Source organism: Ursus arctos, unplaced genomic scaffold (genome assembly GCF_023065955.2).
Source record: "Ursus arctos isolate Adak ecotype North America unplaced genomic scaffold, UrsArc2.0 scaffold_23, whole genome shotgun sequence".
Lineage (NCBI taxonomy): Eukaryota > Metazoa > Chordata > Mammalia > Carnivora > Ursidae > Ursus > Ursus arctos.
In genome coordinates this window covers 43,418,523-43,439,539 of record NW_026622908.1, presented here as the reverse complement: position 1 = coordinate 43,439,539, position 21,017 = coordinate 43,418,523, and the positions used below count along the sequence as shown (strand labels likewise).

Genomic DNA, 21,017 nt, shown 5'->3' with positions numbered 1-21,017 from the left:
AAAAAAACCCTCATCTCCACCCACAGCTGAGAAGTTTTAGAACACCCAGACCAAAAAGCTCCTCCAGGCTTCCCCACAGGGAAAAAAACGAAAACAAAAACAAAACACAGAACGAAACAGAACACTGGGCTGTGTCCAGAAGAACGGCGTCAGGCTGGCCTTGGGCCTCCCGCCCGGAAGGGTGAAGGCACGAAGCCTCCACGGCCTTCCAGGTCAGCAGGGAGGATTCTCAACCTTGAGTGTAGACTCGGACAACCGGAGTCAAGTGGGAAGACACAGACTTTTTAGAGAGGGAGAGTTCCGAAAGGTTACCGTCCATGCCTTTCTTAGGAACTCACGGAAAGTTTTGCTCCAGCCAAACGAGGGCCTGGGACCCAGTGGGGCTCCCAGCTCTTCCAACAGGTGACCCGGGCAGGGCCTGGCGGGGGGGTGGGGGGGTGGGGGGGGCTCAGCGGGGTGGCAGTCCCCAAATCAATACTGCTTGCTCAGGGGCACGTTCAAGCCCTGGAAAGCCCCAAACTGTCCCATGCCCCTCTGCAGGGTGGGCCCAACAGCCGGCAGGGGGGCAAAGGGAGAGGAGATTAAGTGACCCCACTGAAAACCAGCCCCATTTCCATGACTTCCCCAGGTGGCTGGTGGGCATCAGGTACGGGCTCATATGTTGCGGACAGTTGTCAGCAACAGCCGGTTGCAGGACGAGGAGCTCCGCTTTGTGGGTGGGTGACATTTCCGAAGAGCAGGCAGGCTGACGCTGGTGATAGCCTTTGGCCCCTGCCCCCTTCGCAAGCTAAACCCAGTGCCACTCTATGCCCACCAGTGACCTGCCATCTGCAGCATGGCCAAGAATTTGGGGGCTCAGTCAGGACAGCAAAGGCTAACCAGGAGCTTGACCCCAGCTCACCAGGGCATGGAGGGCTGATGGCTTCACCCCAACCAACGGTTCCGCAGAGGGTTGAGAGGGCAGCCGGGGGGCGGGGGCCTTGGCCACACATGTCCCTGTGGCACCCCGCCTAACCTGACAACCAGGATGAGCTCATTAAGCGGATGAGCCCTCAGAAGAATCTCCCCAAACCTCCCAGAGTAACTGGAAACTGCAGAAGGGCTCTCATCGCGGGCCTTGCTGGAGCAGGAACAACGGGGGACAGGGAGACTCTTCCAGGTCGGTGTCCCCTCGGTGCCAGAACGCTGGCACTGACCGTGCTGCAGGGAAGGTGAGGGCCCCAGGCACCACAGACCCTCACGTTCCTTCAGACTGCAGCCGGAAATAGCCACATCCTCAGATACGCTGAACCTCGGCCAGGCTGTCCGGGGTCCTGGCTGTGCCCTGCCAGCTCTGCTGAAACCCTGGGGGAACGAAATTCGGATCCTTAGCTGAAGAGCCTTCCATGAATCAGCGATCAGGAAAGCCCTTCCTGGCACTCACATTATAGTCCCATCTGGGGCATTCGCGGCAAGAGCCTGGTCTCCGGCCCTGGCTGCTCCACGCTCTCGGAGACCTCGGTCTTGCTGCTTAGAACCGTCTTGCCAAGTGAAGACTGACAGCCGTGAGGCTTACGGGAGATGCTACCTGGCGCACGGCGAGTGCTCTGAAAATGCTCGGCCCACGTGGTCCTGGGGGCTGCGGACAGTGACCAGACTGGGGGGAAGGTGGTCAGAAACCACTGGGCTAGTTTAAGACCCATATCTTTGGCCCTCCCCATCTCCCAGGGGATATTCCCAGAGGCTTTTTCTAATCCCAGGATCTCTGCCTCCTGAGTCTGGCTCACGGGAGCAAACACCACCCGAGCTGTCCTTATAACTACCACATGACCTGATAAGCTCCATTCAACTTGGTGCAGGAGAAGCTGGGGTCCGGACTCAGGCCCGGAGGAGGTCTTTCCCTCACACCTCCCAACACACACCCTCGGACCCACTGTCGAGGACTTGTGTTATGGGGATCCTGGGGCAGTGGAGCGCGCCTCTCTGCTGCTCCCAGACCAGATCCCAAGGTTCTGGTGCCTTCCTGAGGCAAAACCAGGGAGGGCAGCAGCCAGAACGGCGCATCTCAGGACGAAACTCTGCTGAGAACCAACCAGAGGACGGGGCCAAAAGCAGCAGGCCACCGCCTCTTTCAGCAGACGTTTCTGGAGCACCTAAGCACCAGGCACGGTTCACGGGGCTGGGGATTCAGCGGGGAACAAGACAAAGTCCCCGGCTCGTGGACCTGCCCTGTACCCACCTCCCTGCACATTGGAAGATTGCGTCAATAAATGTCCATAAGAATAATAAGTGTGGGGGCGCCTGGGGGGCTCGGTCGGTGAAGCCTCTGGTCTGCCTTCGGCTCAGGTCATGATCTCAGGGTCCTAGGATCGAACCCCCCTCATTGGGCTCCCTGCTCAGCGGCGAGTCTACTTCTTTCTCTCCTGCTGCTCCTTCCCGCCCCCCCCATCATGTGCTTTCTCTCTCTCAAATAAATAAAATCTATTAAAAATAAAATAAACTTTTTTAAAAAAAGAACAGTAAGTGTATCACTTACTCCCCTTTCCGTGTCAGGAAAACTCACAAAATTTATTATTACACTTACCCCTGCTGTCTTAGTCTGGGTCTCCCCACAAGGCAGAGCCTGAGACCAGGGTCCGCATGGGGCAGCTTCTTTGGGGTGCGGTCCTGGTAGCAGGAATGGGGGGCAGGGGAGAGTGGGGCAGGCAGGGGAGAGTGGGGCAGGGCCTGAAGTCAGAAGCACCCACCAGCTTCCAGCTGACTGAGTCAGTAAATAGTTATTTCACTTTTGTTTGACTGGGGTCTCCTGTGGCTTGCAACCAAAATCATCCTAAAACAAACGGAACAGAGCGAGCCCTGCCACTCCCGGACAAGGTGACACCTTTGCTGGTGCCCCAAGGTGCTCGTTGGAGGGCAGGACAATCCGAACCGGTAACCCTGGCGCGTGTCACCGCAGAGGGGGAGTGAGGCTCAGGCGGGGACCTCCCGGAGCTTCCCTAACGGCTAGTACGTAAAACAACTAGAATAAGCCTGTTCCTTCAGTACCTGGGGAGACGCCATCGGTCCCACCCCCTGGAGTACTCAAGAGGGAGAAAAAAGAACCTCTTTTTTTTTTTTTTTTAAGATTTAATTTATTTATTTGACAGAGAGAGACAGCCAGCGCGAGAGGGAACACAGGCAGGGGGAGTGGGAGAGGAAGAAGCAGGCTCATAGCGGAGGAGCCTGATGTGGGGCTCGAACCCAGAACGCTGGGATCACGCCCTGAGCCGAAGGCAGACACCGCTGTGCTACCCAGGCGCCCCAAAAAAAGAACCTCTTGATAGAACACTGGCCTCTCTTTGCCAAGGGCTCTTGAAGGCATATTCACTAGAAGTCCTTGTCAGTTGAAAGTCGGAAATTGCAAGCCAAAAGCTGCGTGGAGTCATGCTGTGTGTTGACAATGAGTGACTTACTTTATCATCTACACTGGAAACCCTAGCATAGAGGGTTTCCCTACCTCCCACGCTCCCCCAAGCCGGTATGGTTCAGAGAGCCCCCTTTCCCTGGCTGGAACTGGGAGGGGACAGGACAGCACCCTCCGAGTGACAGAGGCAGCCGGAAGGAGCTAAGGTCCCTGACACCATGAAGAGCGGACACCAGCCCTGTCCAGAGGACACCGGACTTTCAGCTGAGTTCCAACTGTTGTTCCTTGGAGACTTTGTAACCTCAGTCGAACTTCCAACTAATTGATACCCAAGCTGAAGCAAGAATGGGAACTGCAGAGACCTAGGAAATGGTTAGGAGGATTTTTTTTTCAGCCCCTGAAAGCAAATCTGTTTCTGTAAACAATCTTTTTTTTTTTTTTTAAGTAACATCGGAGCAGCCAAACTAAATACATGTTGAGCAAATATTTAGAGACTTTGGTTGGAAACAGGAACATATTACTAGCTTACCTGTGGCCATATTTCACAAGCCAACCCTCGATGTAAAAAAGTGTTTGTTGTCTTTAAGATATTTTGTGTGGCAATATTCTAGAACATTTAAGCATCTGAAAAGTGGTCAGCATCATTAGTAACCAGGGAAAGGCAAATTCAAACCACGATACCCATTAGATCCCCACCCCATGAGAAAAACCTGAAGGCCTGACAATTCCAAGTGTTAACAAGGATATAGAGCAGCGGGAGTTTTCATGCTCTGCTGGAGGGAGCATTAAAATGGTTCCACCACTCCGGAAAACTGCGTTATCCACTAAAGCTCTACTCCTACGTATACTCTTGTCTGTGTCAACTTGAATAGGTATTTGGTCACACGTTATTCTAGGTGTTCCTGTGAAGGTATTTTTAGATGAGATTAACATTTCATCAGCAGGCAGTAAGGTCACCCTCCATATATAGGTGGGCCTTGTCCAATCAGTTGAAGGCCTTAAAAAAAAAAACAAGCCTCGCCTCTCCCAAGAAAGAGGGAATTCTGCCAGCACACTGCCTTCAGACTTGAACTGCAGTATCAAATCTTTCCTGGGTCTCCAGCTGGGAGTTGAGATTTACCAAGCTTTGACGATCATGTGAGCCAATTCCTTTCTTAAAATAGCCAAAAACTGGAAACATCCCAAGTATCGACCAACGGGGGAATGGAAAAATTAATTGTGGTACGGTCATACCATGGAATACTGCCACGAATGAATCCCACAGACATCACACTAACCAAAAGAAGCCACACAAAAGAACACATCGTATATAACTTCATTTATATGAAATTCAAACACATGCAAACATAACCTAGGCTGTTAGAAGCCAGAGTAGTGGGTACCTTGGAGGGTATTAACCGCAAGAGAGCATGAGGGAAGCTTCTGGGGTGCTATAAATGTTCGGTCTCTTGGTGGTGGCTGCCCAGGTGTGTATGTTACATGAAAGTTCCCTGAGCAGTCCACTCAGGAGCAGCTCACTTTACAGTATCTATCCAACATCTCGACAACAAAATTTAAAACCAAATGCTTAAAATTGCAAAAAAAAAAAATAGTTGAGGTAAACTTTTCTTTGTTTACTCCGTTGTGTGTTGCCATCCTTTCTGTGAAGCAATGATTCTCCGCAGTGTTTGTAGTTTGATGATTCTGGAACATGCCATGAAAACTCAGCAAAGTCTCCTGAAACCATTCCTTAATCACAGAGACTCTCTTTTTAGAATTGGTTTCTAGGGGCGCCTCGATGGCGCAGTTGTTGGGCGTCTGCCTTTGGCTCAGGGCGTGATCCCGGCATTCTGGGATCGAGCCCCACATCAGGCTCCTCCGCTGGGAGCCTGCTTCTTCCTCTCCCCCTCCCCCTGCTTGTGTTCCCTCTCTCGCTGTCTGTCTCTATCTCTGTCAAATAAATAAATAAAATCTTAAAAAAAAAAAAAGAATTGGTTTCTAGCTCACATGCGTTGTGTACAGAAAGCATACTCTGTGATTTCAGTCTGCTGAGTGTGTTATTTCTAGTCCCTACATGATCAATTTTGTGTGTGTTCCACGTGTGCTCGAAAAGTAAGCGTGTTCTGCAGTTGTTTGATGCTTTTACGTTATTCTGGTAGTTTTTTTCTGCTGATTCTATCAGTTATTAAGAGTAGTGTGTTAAAATATTCCAGTATACACTGGAAGAAAATATAAATGAAACAAGATTGACGAATACACACACACACACAATTACGCTTTTGTCTATTTCCAAATTGTAAGCCCATCATGTTTTGCTTTATGTAGTTTAAGGCCATGTTATTAGACGCATACAGATTTAAAATTTTTACAACTTCCTGATAAATATTGAAACGTTTCACATGAACAAAATTCTCTCTATACTTTTACAAGTTTTTAATGTGTTACTTATTTATTTCTTGCTCTAAGTGCAGTTGGCCTGATATTAACGTAGATGCACTAGCTTTGCTTTAGTTAGTGCCTGTGTGGCATAGCTTTTCCAGCTTTCTACTTTCAACCCTTCTATATCCTTAGCTTTTAATGTGCTTCTTGTAAACTGAATATAATTTAATGCTCTTTTGTCATTCTGATGTCCTTTGTCTTTTAACTAGGATATTTAAGTCTGTTTACTTTTTTTCACCTAAATTTTTTCTTTCAAGATAACACCTTGCAAAACTATAGCTCAATATCACACCCAGGATATTGACATCGATCCAATCTACCCATCTTGTTCAGATTCCCCTGGTTATAGTTGGGCTCGTACGTGTGTGTGTTTGTGCATGTGTCTAGTTCTGCACAATGTTATCGCCTGTGTAAGTTCGTGGATCCATCACCACAGTTAAGACACTCAGCAGTTCCGTCACCCAAGCATGACTTACGTCACCCTTTTATAACCACACGCGCTTCCCTCTGCCACCTTCCTTCTCCCGTCCTTAATTTCTGGCAACCTTTAATCTGTTCTCCATTTCTATAATTTCATCGTGTCAAGAATGTTATATAAATGGAATCAAACAATATGTAACCTTTTGGGATTAGCTTTTTTTTTTTTTTTTTAACTCGGAACAATGCTCTAGATTCATCCAGGTTGTTTTATACGTCAGTGGTTCATTCCTTCTTGTTGCAGAGTTGTAGTCCACGGTCTGGAAGGGTATCTGGGTTATTTCCACTTTGGGGCTACTCTAAATAAAATTGCTATAAACATTCGTGTACCTGTTTTTTTGCGTGTGCCATACATTTCCACTTCTTTGGGATAAATGCCCAAGAGTGCAAGTGCTGGGTCATATGGAAATTTGCCTGTTTAGTTTTATAAGAAACTGCCAAACTTTTTTCCAGTGACTGTACCAATTTACGTGCCCATGAGCAATATACAAGTGATCCGGTTTCTTCAGATCCTTGCCAGAGGTTGGTGCTCTCACTACTCTTTTTTTAGCCATTCTGTTAAGTGATATCTCATTGTGCTTTTAATTTGCATCGCCTTAGTGGCTAAGGAAGTCAAACATAATTTCATGGGCTTATTTTCCATCTGTACATCATCTTCCCTAATATGTCTCTTCATGTCTTTTGCCCATTTTGAAACAGAATTGCTTGGGGGTTTTTTAAGTGTTCAGCTTGAAGGGTCTGTTGTATGTTCCAGGTACTGGTCTCTCTCTGGGTAGGTAGTTTGCAAGGGTTTCCTTCCACCCATAGCTAGGTCTTTCCATGCTCTTTTTTTTTTTTTTTAATGATTTTTTATTATATTATGTTAGTCACCATACAGTACATCCCCGGTTTCCATGCTCTTAATAGGGCTTTTGGCAGAGCAAACTTTTTCATCTTTATGAGATCTGATTTATCATTTTTGCCTTTTAGGGGTCATGCTTTTAGAGTCACTAAGAAAATCTTAGAATTTAAGAAATCTTCACCTGGCCTAGATTCTAAACACTTTCTCCCATCTGTTGGCCAATGGCACTCTAATTGTTCCAGCACCCTTTGTCGAAAAGGTTCTTTCCTCCATCGAACTGTTTTTGCATCTTTGTAAAAAAATCAATTGGTGGGGTGCCTGGGCGGCTCAGTCGGTCGAGCGTCTGGCTCTTGATCTCAGATCAGGTCTTATAAATAAATAAATAATTTTTAAAAATTTAAAAATCAATTGGACATATCTGTGTGAGTGGTCCATTTACATTTAATGGAATTGCTGTTACATATTTGGGTTCCAATCTGTCTTCTTTTTGTGCTATTTTCCCTGTCTGCCCTGTTTCTTTTCTTTCTTGCCTTTCTTTTGGACCAATTGGGTATACCATTCCATTTTTCTTCACTACTAACATATATGGCGTACTCGGTGTCTATTCATTGAGGGTTACCCTAAAAACTACCGACATCCTCACCTTCTGGCTTGCTTGCTTTCTTGCACCTCTGTTCCTTCCACCTGTGCTCATTCACGTCCTGCCTGGAGAACATCAGTGGTTGATTGCAAACTGACTGCAAGTTCTTCCCCTTTTCCTACGCGTGCCCCCTACAGTATGAACTTGGTGCTCCTACCATCAAGGCGCAAAGGATTTCTCTACCTCCTGAGTCTGGGCCTGGCCACGTGGCTCGCTTTGGTCAATGGGATGTCAACAAAAGTGGAAGAAGCCACCTGAGCATTGAGGCTTGCCCCTGCCTTCTGCTGGAAAACCCTTCCACCGCTGCACAAGCGAGCTTGGGCTGACCTCCCAGTTAACAAGGGATCACGGAGAAGGCCGTCCCTTCCATCTCCACTCATGGGACATGTGGGAGTGAGGGTGACCTAGACTATCAAGGCCCCGTCGAGTTGGCCCAGAGCAGAAGAGCCACCAGGCCAAGCCAAGAAATAAGACATGTGAATTATTTTAAGCCACTGCACGTTGGGGTGGTTTGTTATGGAGCAAATAACAGATATGGTCGCACCCGGTGACACCAGCAAACACAGAGGAAGTCTTTCTTTTGCGAGGCAGGGCTGGAACTGTATACATACATAAAAATTAATGGCGCTGTAAACTTAAGTGCACCTACTGTATGTAAGTTGCAGCTCAATTAAAAAGTGGGAACCGAAAAAGAAAATAAAAGGGTGGTCCCCTCTCTCTAAACGTTTCTAGTCGAATGGTAAGAAAACAGATGTCAGCGAGCATTCCAGCACAAAACCAAATGTGCCGCTGGAACCTGGAGGCCCAGACAGTGCTTTGGACGCGTGGGGGGGAGACACGGGGCCATCCCCCAAGAAACACGGCACACCACTGGTTTGCAAGGTGAGCTCCTACTCAGTACATTTCGCACCTTGACCTGAGCAATGCTGAGCAGCTGCAGCTCTCCCTTCCAGACAGCCCAGGCCAGCTCCAGGCGGCTGGCATCAGCCCTTGGAGCGAGACAGGGAGGCGCTGGAGATCGGAGGGCCTCAGGATCATTCTGGAAGAATGGCGCTGGGTGAGAAAATATCTAGAGGCGGGGAACCAGCATGCTCAGTGGAAGCAGGAGCCGTGGGCCGCAGATATAGATCTAGAGGGACCACCATGGAGGGCTCAGATGCGAAACTTAAAAAAATAAAATACATGGACTGTGTCTTATACACAAAAGGGAAAACTACCAAAGCAATTTGTGATAGTTAATTTTATGGATCAACTTGACTGGGCCGAGGGATGTCCAGATTACTGGTTAAACGTTATTTCCGGATGTGTCGATGAGAGCGCTTAGCAGAGAGATTAGCACTTGAATCGGTGGACAGAGTAAAGCAGATGGCCCTCCCCAGTGTGGGTGGGCCTCGTCTAATCTGTTGAGGGACTAAATAAAACGAGAAGGCAGAGGAAGGCTGAATTCGCTCTCTGCCTGATTGCTGAGCTGGGGTATCGGTCTTCTCCTGCTCTCAGCCTTCCCTGTTCTCAGGCCTTCAGACCTAGACCAGAATCTTCCTCAGCTCTCCGTCTCTCAGGTCTTCAAACCACACCGCCAGCTCTCCTGGGGCTCCAGCTTGCAGACGTCAGATCGGGGGACTTCTCAGCCTCCAGAATCTTGTGAGCCAATCCCTTATGATAAACCTCTTTAAAGATAGATAGATATAGACATAAACAGATATATATATATATATATAGGTAAAGATATATATATTGGTATTGTTTCTCTTGAAAACCCTAATATGCTATTTAAGCAAATCACGTATCAAGGCCAGTGTCCAAAAAGGTAGCTTTTCAATCTGTTTGACGTGATTTGAACAATCACTTTCATTTTGATTCTTTTTTTTAAGATTTTATTTTTTTTAATTTAAGTGCAATTTAATTAATTTAATATAGTGTGTTATTAGTTTCAGAGGTTGACTTTAGTGACTCATCAGTTGCATATAATACCCAGTGCTCCTCCCATCACGTGCCCTCCTTAATGCCCATCCCCCAGTTACCCCCTCCCCCCACCCCCCTCCCCTCCAGTAACCCTCAGTTTGTTTCCTAGAGTTAAGAGTCTCTTATGGTTTGCCTCCCTCTCTGTTTTCATCTTATTTTATCTTTCCTTCCCTTCCCCTATGTTCATTTGTTTTGTTTCTTAAATTCACATTATGAGTGAAATCATACGGTATTTGTCTTTTTCTGACTTATTTCGCTTAGCATAATATACTCTAGTTCCAGCCACGTCATTGCAAATGGCAAGATTTCATTTTTTGATGGCCGAGTAATATTCCATTGTATACATACCACCTCTTCTTTATCCAGTCATCTGTCAATGGACACCTGGGCTCCTTCCATAGTTTGGCTATTGTGGACATGGCTGCTATAAACACTGGGGTGCATGTGCCCCTTCAAATCACTATGTTTGTATCCTCTGGATAAATATCTAGTTATTTTATTTCATTTTTTGAGAAAGAAAGAGAGAGAGAGCAAGAGAGTGTGAGCAGGGGAGGAACAGAAGAAGAAAGAGAGAGAGAGAATCCCAAGCAGGCTCCAGGCTCAATGGGGCTCAATCTCATGACCCTGGGATCATGACCTAAGCTGAAATCAAGAGTTGGACGCTTAACCGACTGAGCCACCCAGGCACCCCACGATTTTAAGTAATCTCTATACCCAACGCAGGGCTCGAACTCACGACCCAAGGCCAAGAGTCACACGCTCCACCGACAGCCCTCCAGACACCCCTGATTTTGTGGGGTTTTTTTTTTATAAGATTTTATTTATTTTTTTGACAGAGATAGAGACAGCCAGCGAGAGAGGGAACACAAGCAGGGGGAGTGGGAGAGGAAGAAGCAGGCTCATAATGGAGGAGCCTGATGTGGGGCTCGATCCCATAACGCCGGGATCACGCCCTGAGCCGAAGGCAGACGCTTAATCGCTGTGCCACCCAGGCACCCCTGATTTTGGTTTTTAAATATGTTGATTTTCAAAATTGAATAATAAAAAAATTGGGTTTAAAAAATTTTTTACCTAGAGAGGAAATCATAACGTAGTAATATTTATTTGTTTCATCCCAGACTCCAGAGCCCCAGGAATGACTCGGCTGAAAATGTCAAACTTCCGGTTTTGCTAGAGGTCAAGTCACCAGCTATTTTTTTTTTTTCCCTCTTGCCCAATTGCTTATTTTTACAAAATACATGGTGAAAGAAGGGGTACGGCTTTCTTAAGACTTTGAGGTAGCACCAAAGCTAATGGGCTGATAATATCCTCAAAGCTGGGTTCTTACAAATTTTGTCGTCAGCCGTTTCCGGAGCACTTGTCCCGCGTGGGGCACCGTGCTAAGCGTTTTGGGTGATTATCTTGTTTGGGTGTCTCGCTGAGGGTCACACAGCCAACGAGGGACAGAGTTGGGACCTGAAGCTGAGCTCATCACCTGTTCTCTTAACCACCGGGTCTCCCGTCTCTTCAACATGAACAAGCCGTGTGGGGAAAACGCATTATTAGAAATCCCATTGTCAGCGCTCGGCCACACTGGCTTCGGGAATCAGGAGCCGCAGAATCAGAAGGATGTGCCTTCATTCCGAGCACGGACCAGCACCCTTGCTGAGCCACCTCAGAGCAGACATCACGCCTCCACCAAAGGAACCCGAAAGCCTCTGGAAAATAGCTCAGGAGACCTCAGAGCACCTGCCTTGCGATGTGAGCCCCGAACGCTCTTGCCTCACACTGCGGCCATAGGGTGTTGGCTTGTCCTGACTCGGTACTAATTATCTATGGCTCCCTAACAAATCACACCAGTTTAGCCACTTAAAACCACTAGCATTTATTGGCTCTGTCTGGGTCCGAAGTTCTGGAGGGGTTTGGCTGGGTGGTTGCCGCATGGGGTCTCTGAGATTTAGCATGGGGGCTGGGGGTGTGGAGGACGAGAAGCCCAGGGACGTGGCCAGCCTGCAGCCGCGCAGTGTGCGCGCTCCCAGTGTGCGCGCCGAGGTCGGAGTTGCCCTGTTTGGGGAATAACAGGAAAAAGCAACTGCTCCGAACTCTCAAAACGGTGACTTTGCGCAGATGTGCGGCCTTGTCGGTAGGTCTACTCCAAGGCAAACGTTCTGAGCCCGAATCTTCGAGAAGCCACCTTCTCCTTGCTGACACACCCTCAACCCAGAATCCAAGCTCGCTGACACGGCAGATGACGGGTGGGCCAAACGTCTTCATTTTATTTTCTCCCCTGGGCGCTGCTCTTAAGCACAAGGCTCGTGAAAAGAAGTTGGAGGGGCAGCAAGCAAAGCTCAGGCGCCCGGGACCCTGGGCTAGTTTCCTGATCTTGTGGACAATCGCATCTGGAGATAAAAAGGTGTCCCCGTCACCCCGTCCCAAGGCTTTCAACGGGAAGATGCGAGCTCAAGTGTCGTTTCGTTGCCAAAAACACCTCCCAAACACTGGGCATTTTGCCCGGGGGGTGGGGGTGCGGGTACATGTTTCCGCAGGCTCCCTGGGAGGGGACTGCCGTCTGCACACCGTCACCCTGATAGCAAACCCCCACGTTTGCAGAGCCGCGTGGGAGCCATGGGCAGGACCCCTGCTCTCGCTTCTAAAATCCCCGTGGCTCAGACGTGATTTCGGTCAGGATATTTAACATTTAACTAACATGAACATTTTAACAGCCGCTTCGTTGACCACTGGATGCGTCCAGAGCCCCTGGGAAAGCATTTTCGGGGGCAGTCTGGGAAAGAAGGCAGGCGTGCTGCTTAGCTCCGACCTGTTTTCTCATCTGCGAAATGCAGGTTTCACGACCGCCCGCATGTGTGGGTATTGGAGGCGCCTGGTCAAGCAGCGGGGGACTCTGCGCAGAGTGATGTCAGCAGAGGAAGGAGGCCTGTAAAGGACTGGCCGCTTGTCCCCAGCTGCGCGGGTGGGTAAGGGTCCCAGGGTCCCAGACCAGGGCAGGGAGAGTTCTCGGGCAGCTCACAAGGCGGGGCAGGGAAGAGGCATGGCGGGCGGGGGCAGTGGAAGGGAGCCCAAGTCAGAGTCATCCGGACCCTAACAGAGCTGGGAGAAAGTGGTGCAGGCGGGATGCAGGGAGGGATGGGACCAAAGGTGGTGTGGTTGAGGGGGGACAATGAGACCCACAAGCTGAGACCTGAGCCCAGGACCTTGAGGCAGCCTTGGGACGTACCCCAGAAGTCTGGGGTCACTCCCCGCACCCCTCATCCCCACCCTCCCAGAGCTGCCTTAGGTGAACTGACATCGACCCCCTTGGTGCCACCCCCATCTGACTCGACGGCTGCTCCTTGAGGACCGGGAGCTCCCGGTCTGTAATCCTTGGGGAGCAAGCCCAGTCAGCAGTCCCTGAATGTTCCAGGCGTCAAACCGGAACCAGCCCCACTTCCACCCCTGACGGGCTGGAAGCCCAACCTTTCTGTTAGGGTTCCTGTCCCCCCGTATAATTAGAGGGGTCACCAGAGTTACCAAGCTCCTGTGGGTAAGTGCAGTCACCCCGTGCCAGGATATGAAAAAATAGTGGCTCAAGCCCCCCTATGGCAGAGTCATTCTGAGCATAGGCTGTGGGGCCGGAGAGCCTGAGTTCAAATCCTGCCATGGCCCCTTAACCAGCTGTTTGTCCTTGAGAGGGTTACTGCACCTCTCTGGGCCTCACCGTCCTCATCTGTAAAATGGGGATATTAGTAACATCTACTAGGTGGGTTCTTCAGTGAAGACGAAATGAGTTAATATATGTGAAGCGCTTGGGACATTCTTGGAGAAAGCTCCACCTTGGCGGGTCACTCCAGCCTCTCTAGCTGGAGGGGCTCCCCGCCTCTCCTCAGCTGCCCAAACAGAGGCCCTGCCACTCCCCGGAGTCCCTCCTCCTGGCTAGCCACCTCCTTGGGGTCACAGAGCTGCACAACCAAACTGCCCAGCCCAGGCACCCCACAGAAGACGGGAGCTATTGGTCACAGGAAGCTTTCAAAAGAGCAACTTTCCTCCTGCTGCCCTGGGACCCACTGGATACCCGACGGTCCCCCGGGCCGGTTCTGCGGCCTCCTGTGGCCGCCGTCCTGCCTGCCTGCGCAGGGAACCACCGCGGCCCAAGGTTCTGCGCTCCCCACCACAAGCCACTGGCCAGGGCTGCCTGCGAGCTAAACACGCTCTGTGGAGGGCTCAGGACACGGGGCACTGAGGAGGCTCCCAGGCCTCAGCCCTTCCCTGCAGTCTCCCCGGGCAGGCTTATGAAACCCAGCAGGACCACAGACTCTGCCTCCAGGCCAACCAGAGCTTCAGGGTCGCACCCCTGTCCTCTCCGGGACCAATGGGCCCTTGCCGGTGCCTTCCATCCAGAGGTCAGCTGTCCTCTAGAAACCCGAACTGCCAACCAGCCCCCCAAATCCAACGCATGAAAGACCCTCCCCACGAGGCCTCTGCTTGAAGTCTGTGTTGCACTGGCTCCTCTAAGGGGCAGCCAGGCCTCCAGCCTGGGAGCGGCACACCCACCTTTCTCAGTGAACCCGTCTCTGGGCCTCAGTTTCCCTATCTGTAGGGTGAGGGTATTGAGTTCCATGACGCCCACGGCCTCCTGAGCACTGAGGCTCCTCTTCCTACGTGTTCTCTTTCACGTCATCTTCCTGCTCGAAAGCCTGCAGTGGCTCCCCAGCACTGGAGTCCACTCCCAGTGCGCACTGCGGCGGGCTGGCCTCCGCAGGGGAGCCCGGTGTACCCGCCGACTCCACCAGGAGCCCCTGCTAGCCTCTAGCACCTGCCTATTCCTGGGTCACTCCTGCTCCCCAAAACTGGCCTCTTGTTCTCTCCTCTGGCCCTCAACTCCCTCTGAGGACCCCCTGAGAAGCCTGGGAGTCCCTCAGACTGGGTTTGAACGCTGCCTGTCCGGTTTGAGCTGTGTGGCTGTGGACAAGTCGCCTTACTGCCTCACTCCTGAGTTTTGGTTTCCTCCCTTGAGGGGGTTAGATGAGATGACTAAGCTCCCACCATGCGGCCGGCATGGTGGTCAGAGCACCAGGCCTGGGAACTCGGGCAGGTCTCTGACAGAAGACTCTAGTAAGACAGACCCGGCTGGAGAGAGAGCAAGCTCTCTGCTAAGGCCCCGCGGCCTGCCCCACGGAGGTGGTGGCGTGGGACACAGCCCACCCGTGCTGGTGTTGGCACGTGTAGTCCCTGACAGGTAAAGCGGATTCAGCCACCTCACGCGGGGCCAGGGGGACAGAAATGAACCAGATCTGATCTCTGACCTCACAGGAGGGGGGTTTGAGGGGAGACAACTGGGCAGGACAGGACCCCAGAGTGGAGCCGAGGGGCCGTGACGTGAGCAGAGATGGGGCAGCGAGCGTGTGGGAAAGTGTTAACCGAGGTTGCAGGGACAAAGGCAGGGAGGGGCAGCAGGTGAACGGAGCAGGGCAGGGTGGGGAATGTTCTGGAGAGTGGAGAGTACCTGTGAAGGAATGCCTGGCAGGCTCTCAAGCTGTGGCCTTTGTCCGCAGGGCAGCAAGAAGCCCCCGGCAGGCTTGCACTGGGAACACCAGATGGTCTGGAACTGTCCAACCCCACCTTGCTCAGGGAGCGGATGGGAGGTGCCGGCTGAGGGAGCCAAGCAGGAGGCAGCCACAGCTCTTCCAGACGGAGAGCTGGGCTAGGACCAGGCAGGTGGCAGGACACTCCCACCGGGGGGCTGGCAGAGGCTGCAGGAGCCGAGGGGGTCTTCCATCCTCCTTCGGTCCCCAGGCAGCTGGGCCACCTGGAGCTCTAGGCTTGTCTTCAGCCACACACCTGCTGGGCCCCGCTGGGCACCTGCCGCACCACCTGGGGGTGACCCCAGGTACCACCCGAGAACGAGCCACACTGATGCCCGTGCGCAACCCCGAAGGGTAGGCTTCCCCTCCTAGGGTCCATCTGACCACACCCACTGCGGCACTCTCAGATGTCAGAGCGGCTGCCCTTCTCACAGACTGATGGGTCCCCAGGTGGCTGTCATCGCGCGTGCCCCCAGCGAGGGGACCTCCCACCTGCAGGAAGTCTTCTGGGGTGGATCCTTAAGGCTCAGAGTCTCATCTTCCTGTCTGGACCTGGAACTACTCTGTCTCCTGGCAGCTCAGACGCCTAATTCTGTTCCAGGGCCCAGACGCCCAGCCTGACCCTCATCCTCCCGAGGCAGCCTGGGAAGGGGCAGGGGCCCCCGTGCCCTCCGGCCCCTCAGGGAACCACAGCACAGCTTTCCTCTCTCGATGTTTATTGGCTGTAAAGGGCAGCCTTTCTCCCAGGGGAGGCTGAGCAGGCTCACATCTTTTGGGCTCCGTGGACAGGGCGGTTCACGTGCTCGGGGGAGGCCAGGTAGGCCTTGAGCTTGGGCCGGGCGCTGAGGCGCGCCACATAGGCCAAGAGCAGGGGCTGGGAGTCCAAGCAGCCGGGGGCCAGGACCTGGTGATTCAGCAGCAGGTCCAGCAGGTTGTAGTCCGCGAAGGAGATCTGCGGGGCAGGGGTCAGAAGAGGGCGGGTGGCTGCAGGGAGCCAGGACCCTGGCTGCTCCAGCAAACCTCCCGCGTTGCCCCTCTGGGCCTCAGTGTGCCCTTCTGAGAAATGTATCTACCGTGGGCCGGACCCAGCGCTCACCTGGTCGCCCACAATGAAGGCCTGGCCCCCCTGGTTCTGTGTCAGCAGGGTCTCGAAAGGCTTCAGGTGCCCGGGCAGCTCCTGTAAATACTTGGCCTTGCCCTCCTCCTGCAAGGGGCAGTGATCCAGTGGCAGCCCCCCGCATGCCTGGCCAGGGTGCCCTCTCGGGCCACCCCGAGTGCCCGCCCGCCCCTGCTCACGTCGCCATGGTGGATGAGCCAGCTGCAGCGCCTGCGGACGTCCTCCACGCCGTCGTTCACCATGTCCACCAGCGCCGCCTCCCGCCCGTGTCTGCCGTAGAGCCCTGGGCCGGCAGCCAGGCAGTGCGTCAGGCGGGCCTCGGGCTGGGGCACCCGGGTCCCTCCAGTGGGAGGGCCCGCGCTGCCCATCTTCAAAAGCCCAAGGGGAGCCTCAGTTCGTTGGGCGGCCAACTCTTGATTTCAGCTTGGGCCGTGATCTCAGGGTCCTGGGATCGGGCCCTGCATCGGGCTCTGCATTCAGCGTGGGGTCTGCTTGTCCCTCTCTCTCCCTCTCTGCCCCTCCAACTGCTTGCAAGCCCGAGCTTGCTCTAGCTCTCATACACTCTCTCAAATCAATACATAAAATCTTAAAAAAATAAAATAAAGCCCAAGGAGACATGCCCAGCTGAGGACCACGCCCCTTCTCGGTCACATCCTAAGTCTCATCCTGAGACTCAGGAATTCCCTGCCCAAATGGCCTCAAGCCCCCTCCCCCGGATCTGTCTGCCTGCAAGGGTGAACCAAGCCTCTGGTGTGTGCGTGCTGGGCCTCTGGGCCTGAGGCGTGGCTGTTTGTGGAGCCGGGACAGAACCTGGCTGTGGAGACTGGTGGGTCCGTGTGCAGTGAGGGCAGCACAGGGACAGGAGGAGGTGGCAGGCCGTAGCCAGAGGGCTTTGTCCTCCCACCCTGAGTCCTGCAGAAGTCAGGGTAGGCTTGGCCCGGCTGCCACCACGACTCCTCTGTCCCCTTCCCTGATTGCAACGTCCTGCTGGGACCTAGGGCTCGTCTAGACCCCCCGACGTTAGCCCAAAAAGAGGCAGCCACCTCTCTCGGCCATATTCCTGCCACCATTGTAACAAGGCCACAGGCTTGCTCGCTGTGCCTTGTCCGTGGGTTTTCTAGATTCAAGAGAGGCCAAAACAGGAAAAAAAGGGCAGGAGGTCTACTGTGAAGCCCCTGGCTGCACCTGCAGTGGCCTCTAGCCTACCCCAGCACACGTGTGGAGGCTGGCCGCCTCCTCGGAGCTGTCTTCCAGGAAACGGGCACAGTGAATGCATCTGGCACCATCTGGCTGGCAGAGCCCCCGTAACCCAGGCTCGGCCCCTTCCTCTAGGGTCATCTGGCCTGTCCTCCGGATGGGCCGAACTCTGGTTCTCAGGGTCCGAGTGGGACCCACCGGGTACTCTGCAGGACTGGGCTGCCCGCGACCTCAGAACTCACCAAAGGTGCGGCCTAGGTGTCGCAGGATGGCATTGGACTGGTATAGGGTGAGGTCTCCGTCCTGGAACTTGGGGAGCTGCCCATACAGCTGGGGGCGGGGGGGGGGGGCGTGCGGCATGGGTCAGTAACGGACACTGAGCTCAGCTGACCCCACCCCAGTTTTGCCCCACAAAAAACCCAGCACCTGCCCCCTACCAGGCTGCGTCACTCACACAGGAGGCCTTGAGCGGGCCCTGCAGCCAGGTCTCCTTGGTCACCACCTCCTCCTTCCAGCTCTGGCCCTGGTCAGCCAGCAGCATGCGCATGGCCTCGCAGCGCCCTGGGGGAGGGAGAACAGGGTGGTGGGATGTGTGTAGAGACCCCAGCCTCACAGCACCCTGGAGAGGGATCAGGAGTGTGGGCAAGGGACAGAAACTCGAAGATAAACCACGGAGAAACAGTGGAGACCATGGCCCCAGCACTGTCTTGGAGAGTGGGCGCAGACCCCAGCCCGTGGTGCCCCAGGGTGGGAACAGAGGAAGATGGACCGAGGACAGCCAGAGAGGGCACCAAGAGCATGCAGCCTTGGGAAGCCCGACCTGGCCCCGCCCCCGCCCCCGCGGCCCCGCCCCCACGACCCAGGACGCCTTGTCCGGCCTCCGCTGGCGGGACCCCAAGGAGCAGCCTAAGCGAGTGGCCCGCCTCCACCTGTGCCCTTCGCCCTCCAGAAGGAGCAGGGGCCGCACCTCGGGTGGGGAAGTAGACGATGGTGTAGGGTGGCACTAGGAGAGAAAAACAGGGCGTGAAAGAGGACCCCCCACGGAGCTGCATCGAGAAGGGGGTGGCTCAGCCTGGCTCCACCACCACCCGCCCCCCCGCCCGGGCTGGTCTGGACCGTACTCACTCGCTAGCGGGGAAGTGCAAGAGCAAGCAGGAGGAAGTGGCGACGGGCCCAGCGGCCTTATATTTACGGTCTGTTCACACCCCCCTCCCTTCTCGCCCCACCCAGGAATGCGCCTAGTCACCGCGCCGAGCTTGGCCCTGGGCAAGGCTGGGTGTGGCGGGGGCAGGGCGGGACAGGCTCACGCGCACCTCTGCGGGGCGTACCCTGCCTGAGGGCACTGACTTTAGCATCACACAGCCACTATCAGCACCCAGGCCGCATCCAAACCCGCAAAACTGCTCCGGGCCCCCAGACGGCCGGGGCTGAGTCCCTAGCTAGCTCCTGGGTCCTCAGCACCAGCACACAGTGGGTGCTCATTAACTGCTTCTTGCAGGAATGAATGCAATTTCGATAGGCATATCCATGTACGCACCCTCTCTCCGGAATAATAATTATGGCTTCAACCCTTCGGGGCTGAGGACTGCGTTGAGAACTTTACATAGGTTACCACCCTAGGACTTGGTATGGCTCTCACCCTCCTTTTACAGAGGAGGAACTGAAGCACAGAGAGGTTAAGTGACTTTCTCAAGGTCACACAGCCAGTAAACAGGACTTAAAGCCAGGTCTGGCTAGCTCCAGGGACCTCACTTTTAACCCTCAGTCTTTCTTCTGCAAAACTTTGTCATCTCCAAATCATTTTTTGATTGAGTCTAAGTACCAATGCACCCTTCAAATACCAACTGGACCTGGGGATATGGGTGGATGGAAAGATAGACAGACTGAAATGGGCAGGACCTTCTGGGCCTGAGGGGGTTGTGTCCTTCCAGGCAGAGCCCACGGATGGCACCCCCAGCCCACTTGTAGCTGCCCCTTCCTGGGTGGGGGCAGGGGTGGGGGCGGTGCCTCAGTGGGTGTGGTGGTCTTCCCCGGAACCGGAGCCTGATTGAATCAGACGTCTCTCAGCCTGCTTTTCCTGTCAGAGCCACGAGGAGCGAGGCAGGTGTCTTTCCCGCGCCCGGCACCCATCTAAAGCCTGGGGGGAAATCCCAAAGCGTGCCTAATCAGGAGCATCCCTTAGCCTCACTGGAGCCCACAGCTGCCTGGGGCCGGGCGGGGTGGGGGAGGCGGTCCCTGAGCGGGGTTCCATCCCTGAGTCGCAGCTGGAGGAACATCTGCCCGGCACTTAGCAGCTTACAAAGGGCTTTCACAGAAATGGTCTCATTTCATCTCCACCACATCCTGAGAGGGAGGGAGTCTTGTTCCCATTATACTGACGAGGACACCGAGGTTCACAGAGGCTGGTGCACCTGCTCTGGCCTGGAACATTCCCGCCCTCCCTTTGTGCACAAGCATCAAAGGCCTGGGAGACCCCTTCCTGCCTAGTGGGCCGGCCTCCTGCCCGCTCACACCCTCCAGCCCTTACGCTCAGGTCCCCTGGGCCGGCTGTGCCCCAGCCCAGCTCTGCGCTTTTCGGTGCTCTTCTGGGGGCTGCTCTTACCCACAGCCCTCCGGCTCCCCAGGCAAAGCCCGTGGGCTAACTCTGTGGCCACCCCGGGGCCTGCTCCTCCGGGGTCCAGAAGCACAGTGTTCCCAGCGCCGTGGGCCAGGGGCCTCCCCGTGTCCAGCCCCCCGCCCCCCACCGTCCACGCGTGTATACGAGCACCGTCTTCGGCAGTTTCTGAGATACAAACAGACCGCTTTGTTGCTCCCCAGATTTCACCCTGACAAAGCGCACATCCGGTGCTTTATTATACTCAGCACTGTGCAACCGTCACCGCTATGTAGCCCCAGCACATTTTCATCACCCCCAAAAAACACCCTGGACCCACGGGCAGTCACCCGTCATGCCCCTCGTCCCTCCCGGCTGATCTGTTGTGTGGCTGCGGACTCGCCCGTGCTGGGTGTTTCGTGTAACTGGGATCATACCTGCCGGGGCCTTTGGGTCTGGCTGCTTTCACGTCACAGAATGTCTTTGAGGTTCCTGTACGTCATAGCGTGTAAGAGCGCATCGTTCCCGGGGAGCCTGCGTGGCTCAGTCAGTGAAGCGTCTGCCTTCGGCTCAGGCCATGATCTGGGGGTCTCTCTGCTCAGGCGGGAGTCTGCTTCTCTCTCTCCCTCTGTGTTCTCTCTCTCTCTCAAATAAATAAATAAAATCTTTAAAACCAAACCAAACAAAACAGCTCATCGTTCCTGTCTGCGGCTGAGCGATACTGTGTGACGTGGCCATGCACGTTCTGTCCACCTATCCCTGCACTCGTGGACATTCGGGCTGTTTCACTTCAGGGCTTTTATGAATCAGGCTGCTATGAACATTTGCGTGC

General features: G+C 53.8%; 1 protein-coding gene across 1 annotated transcript; it reads right to left on the bottom strand.

Annotated features, from left to right (window-relative positions):
* Positions 1-15,977: 15,977 nt before the first annotated feature.
* GSTP1 (glutathione S-transferase pi 1) lies at positions 15,978-18,870 on the bottom strand. Its single transcript, XM_026483049.4, has 7 exons — positions 18,718-18,870; positions 18,560-18,595; positions 18,047-18,153; positions 17,835-17,922; positions 16,575-16,678; positions 16,375-16,482; positions 15,978-16,230 (listed from the first exon to the last, which is right to left on the bottom strand). Coding segments are annotated over exons 1-7 (633 nt in total). The 5' UTR covers positions 18,719-18,870; the 3' UTR covers positions 15,978-16,041.
* Between the last annotated feature and the right edge of the window lie 2,147 nt (positions 18,871-21,017).

Excerpts from the sequence above, each read along its gene's own strand:
- GSTP1 (XM_026483049.4), bottom strand. Across the intron at positions 18,154-18,559 it reads CGTCTACTTCCCCACCCGAG|GGCGCTGCGAGGCCATGCGC; the intron begins GTGCGGCCCCTG and ends TCCCTCCCCCAG. Across the intron at positions 16,231-16,374 it reads CCTTCATTGTGGGCGACCAG|ATCTCCTTCGCGGACTACAA; the intron begins GTGAGCGCTGGG and ends CCTGCCCCGCAG.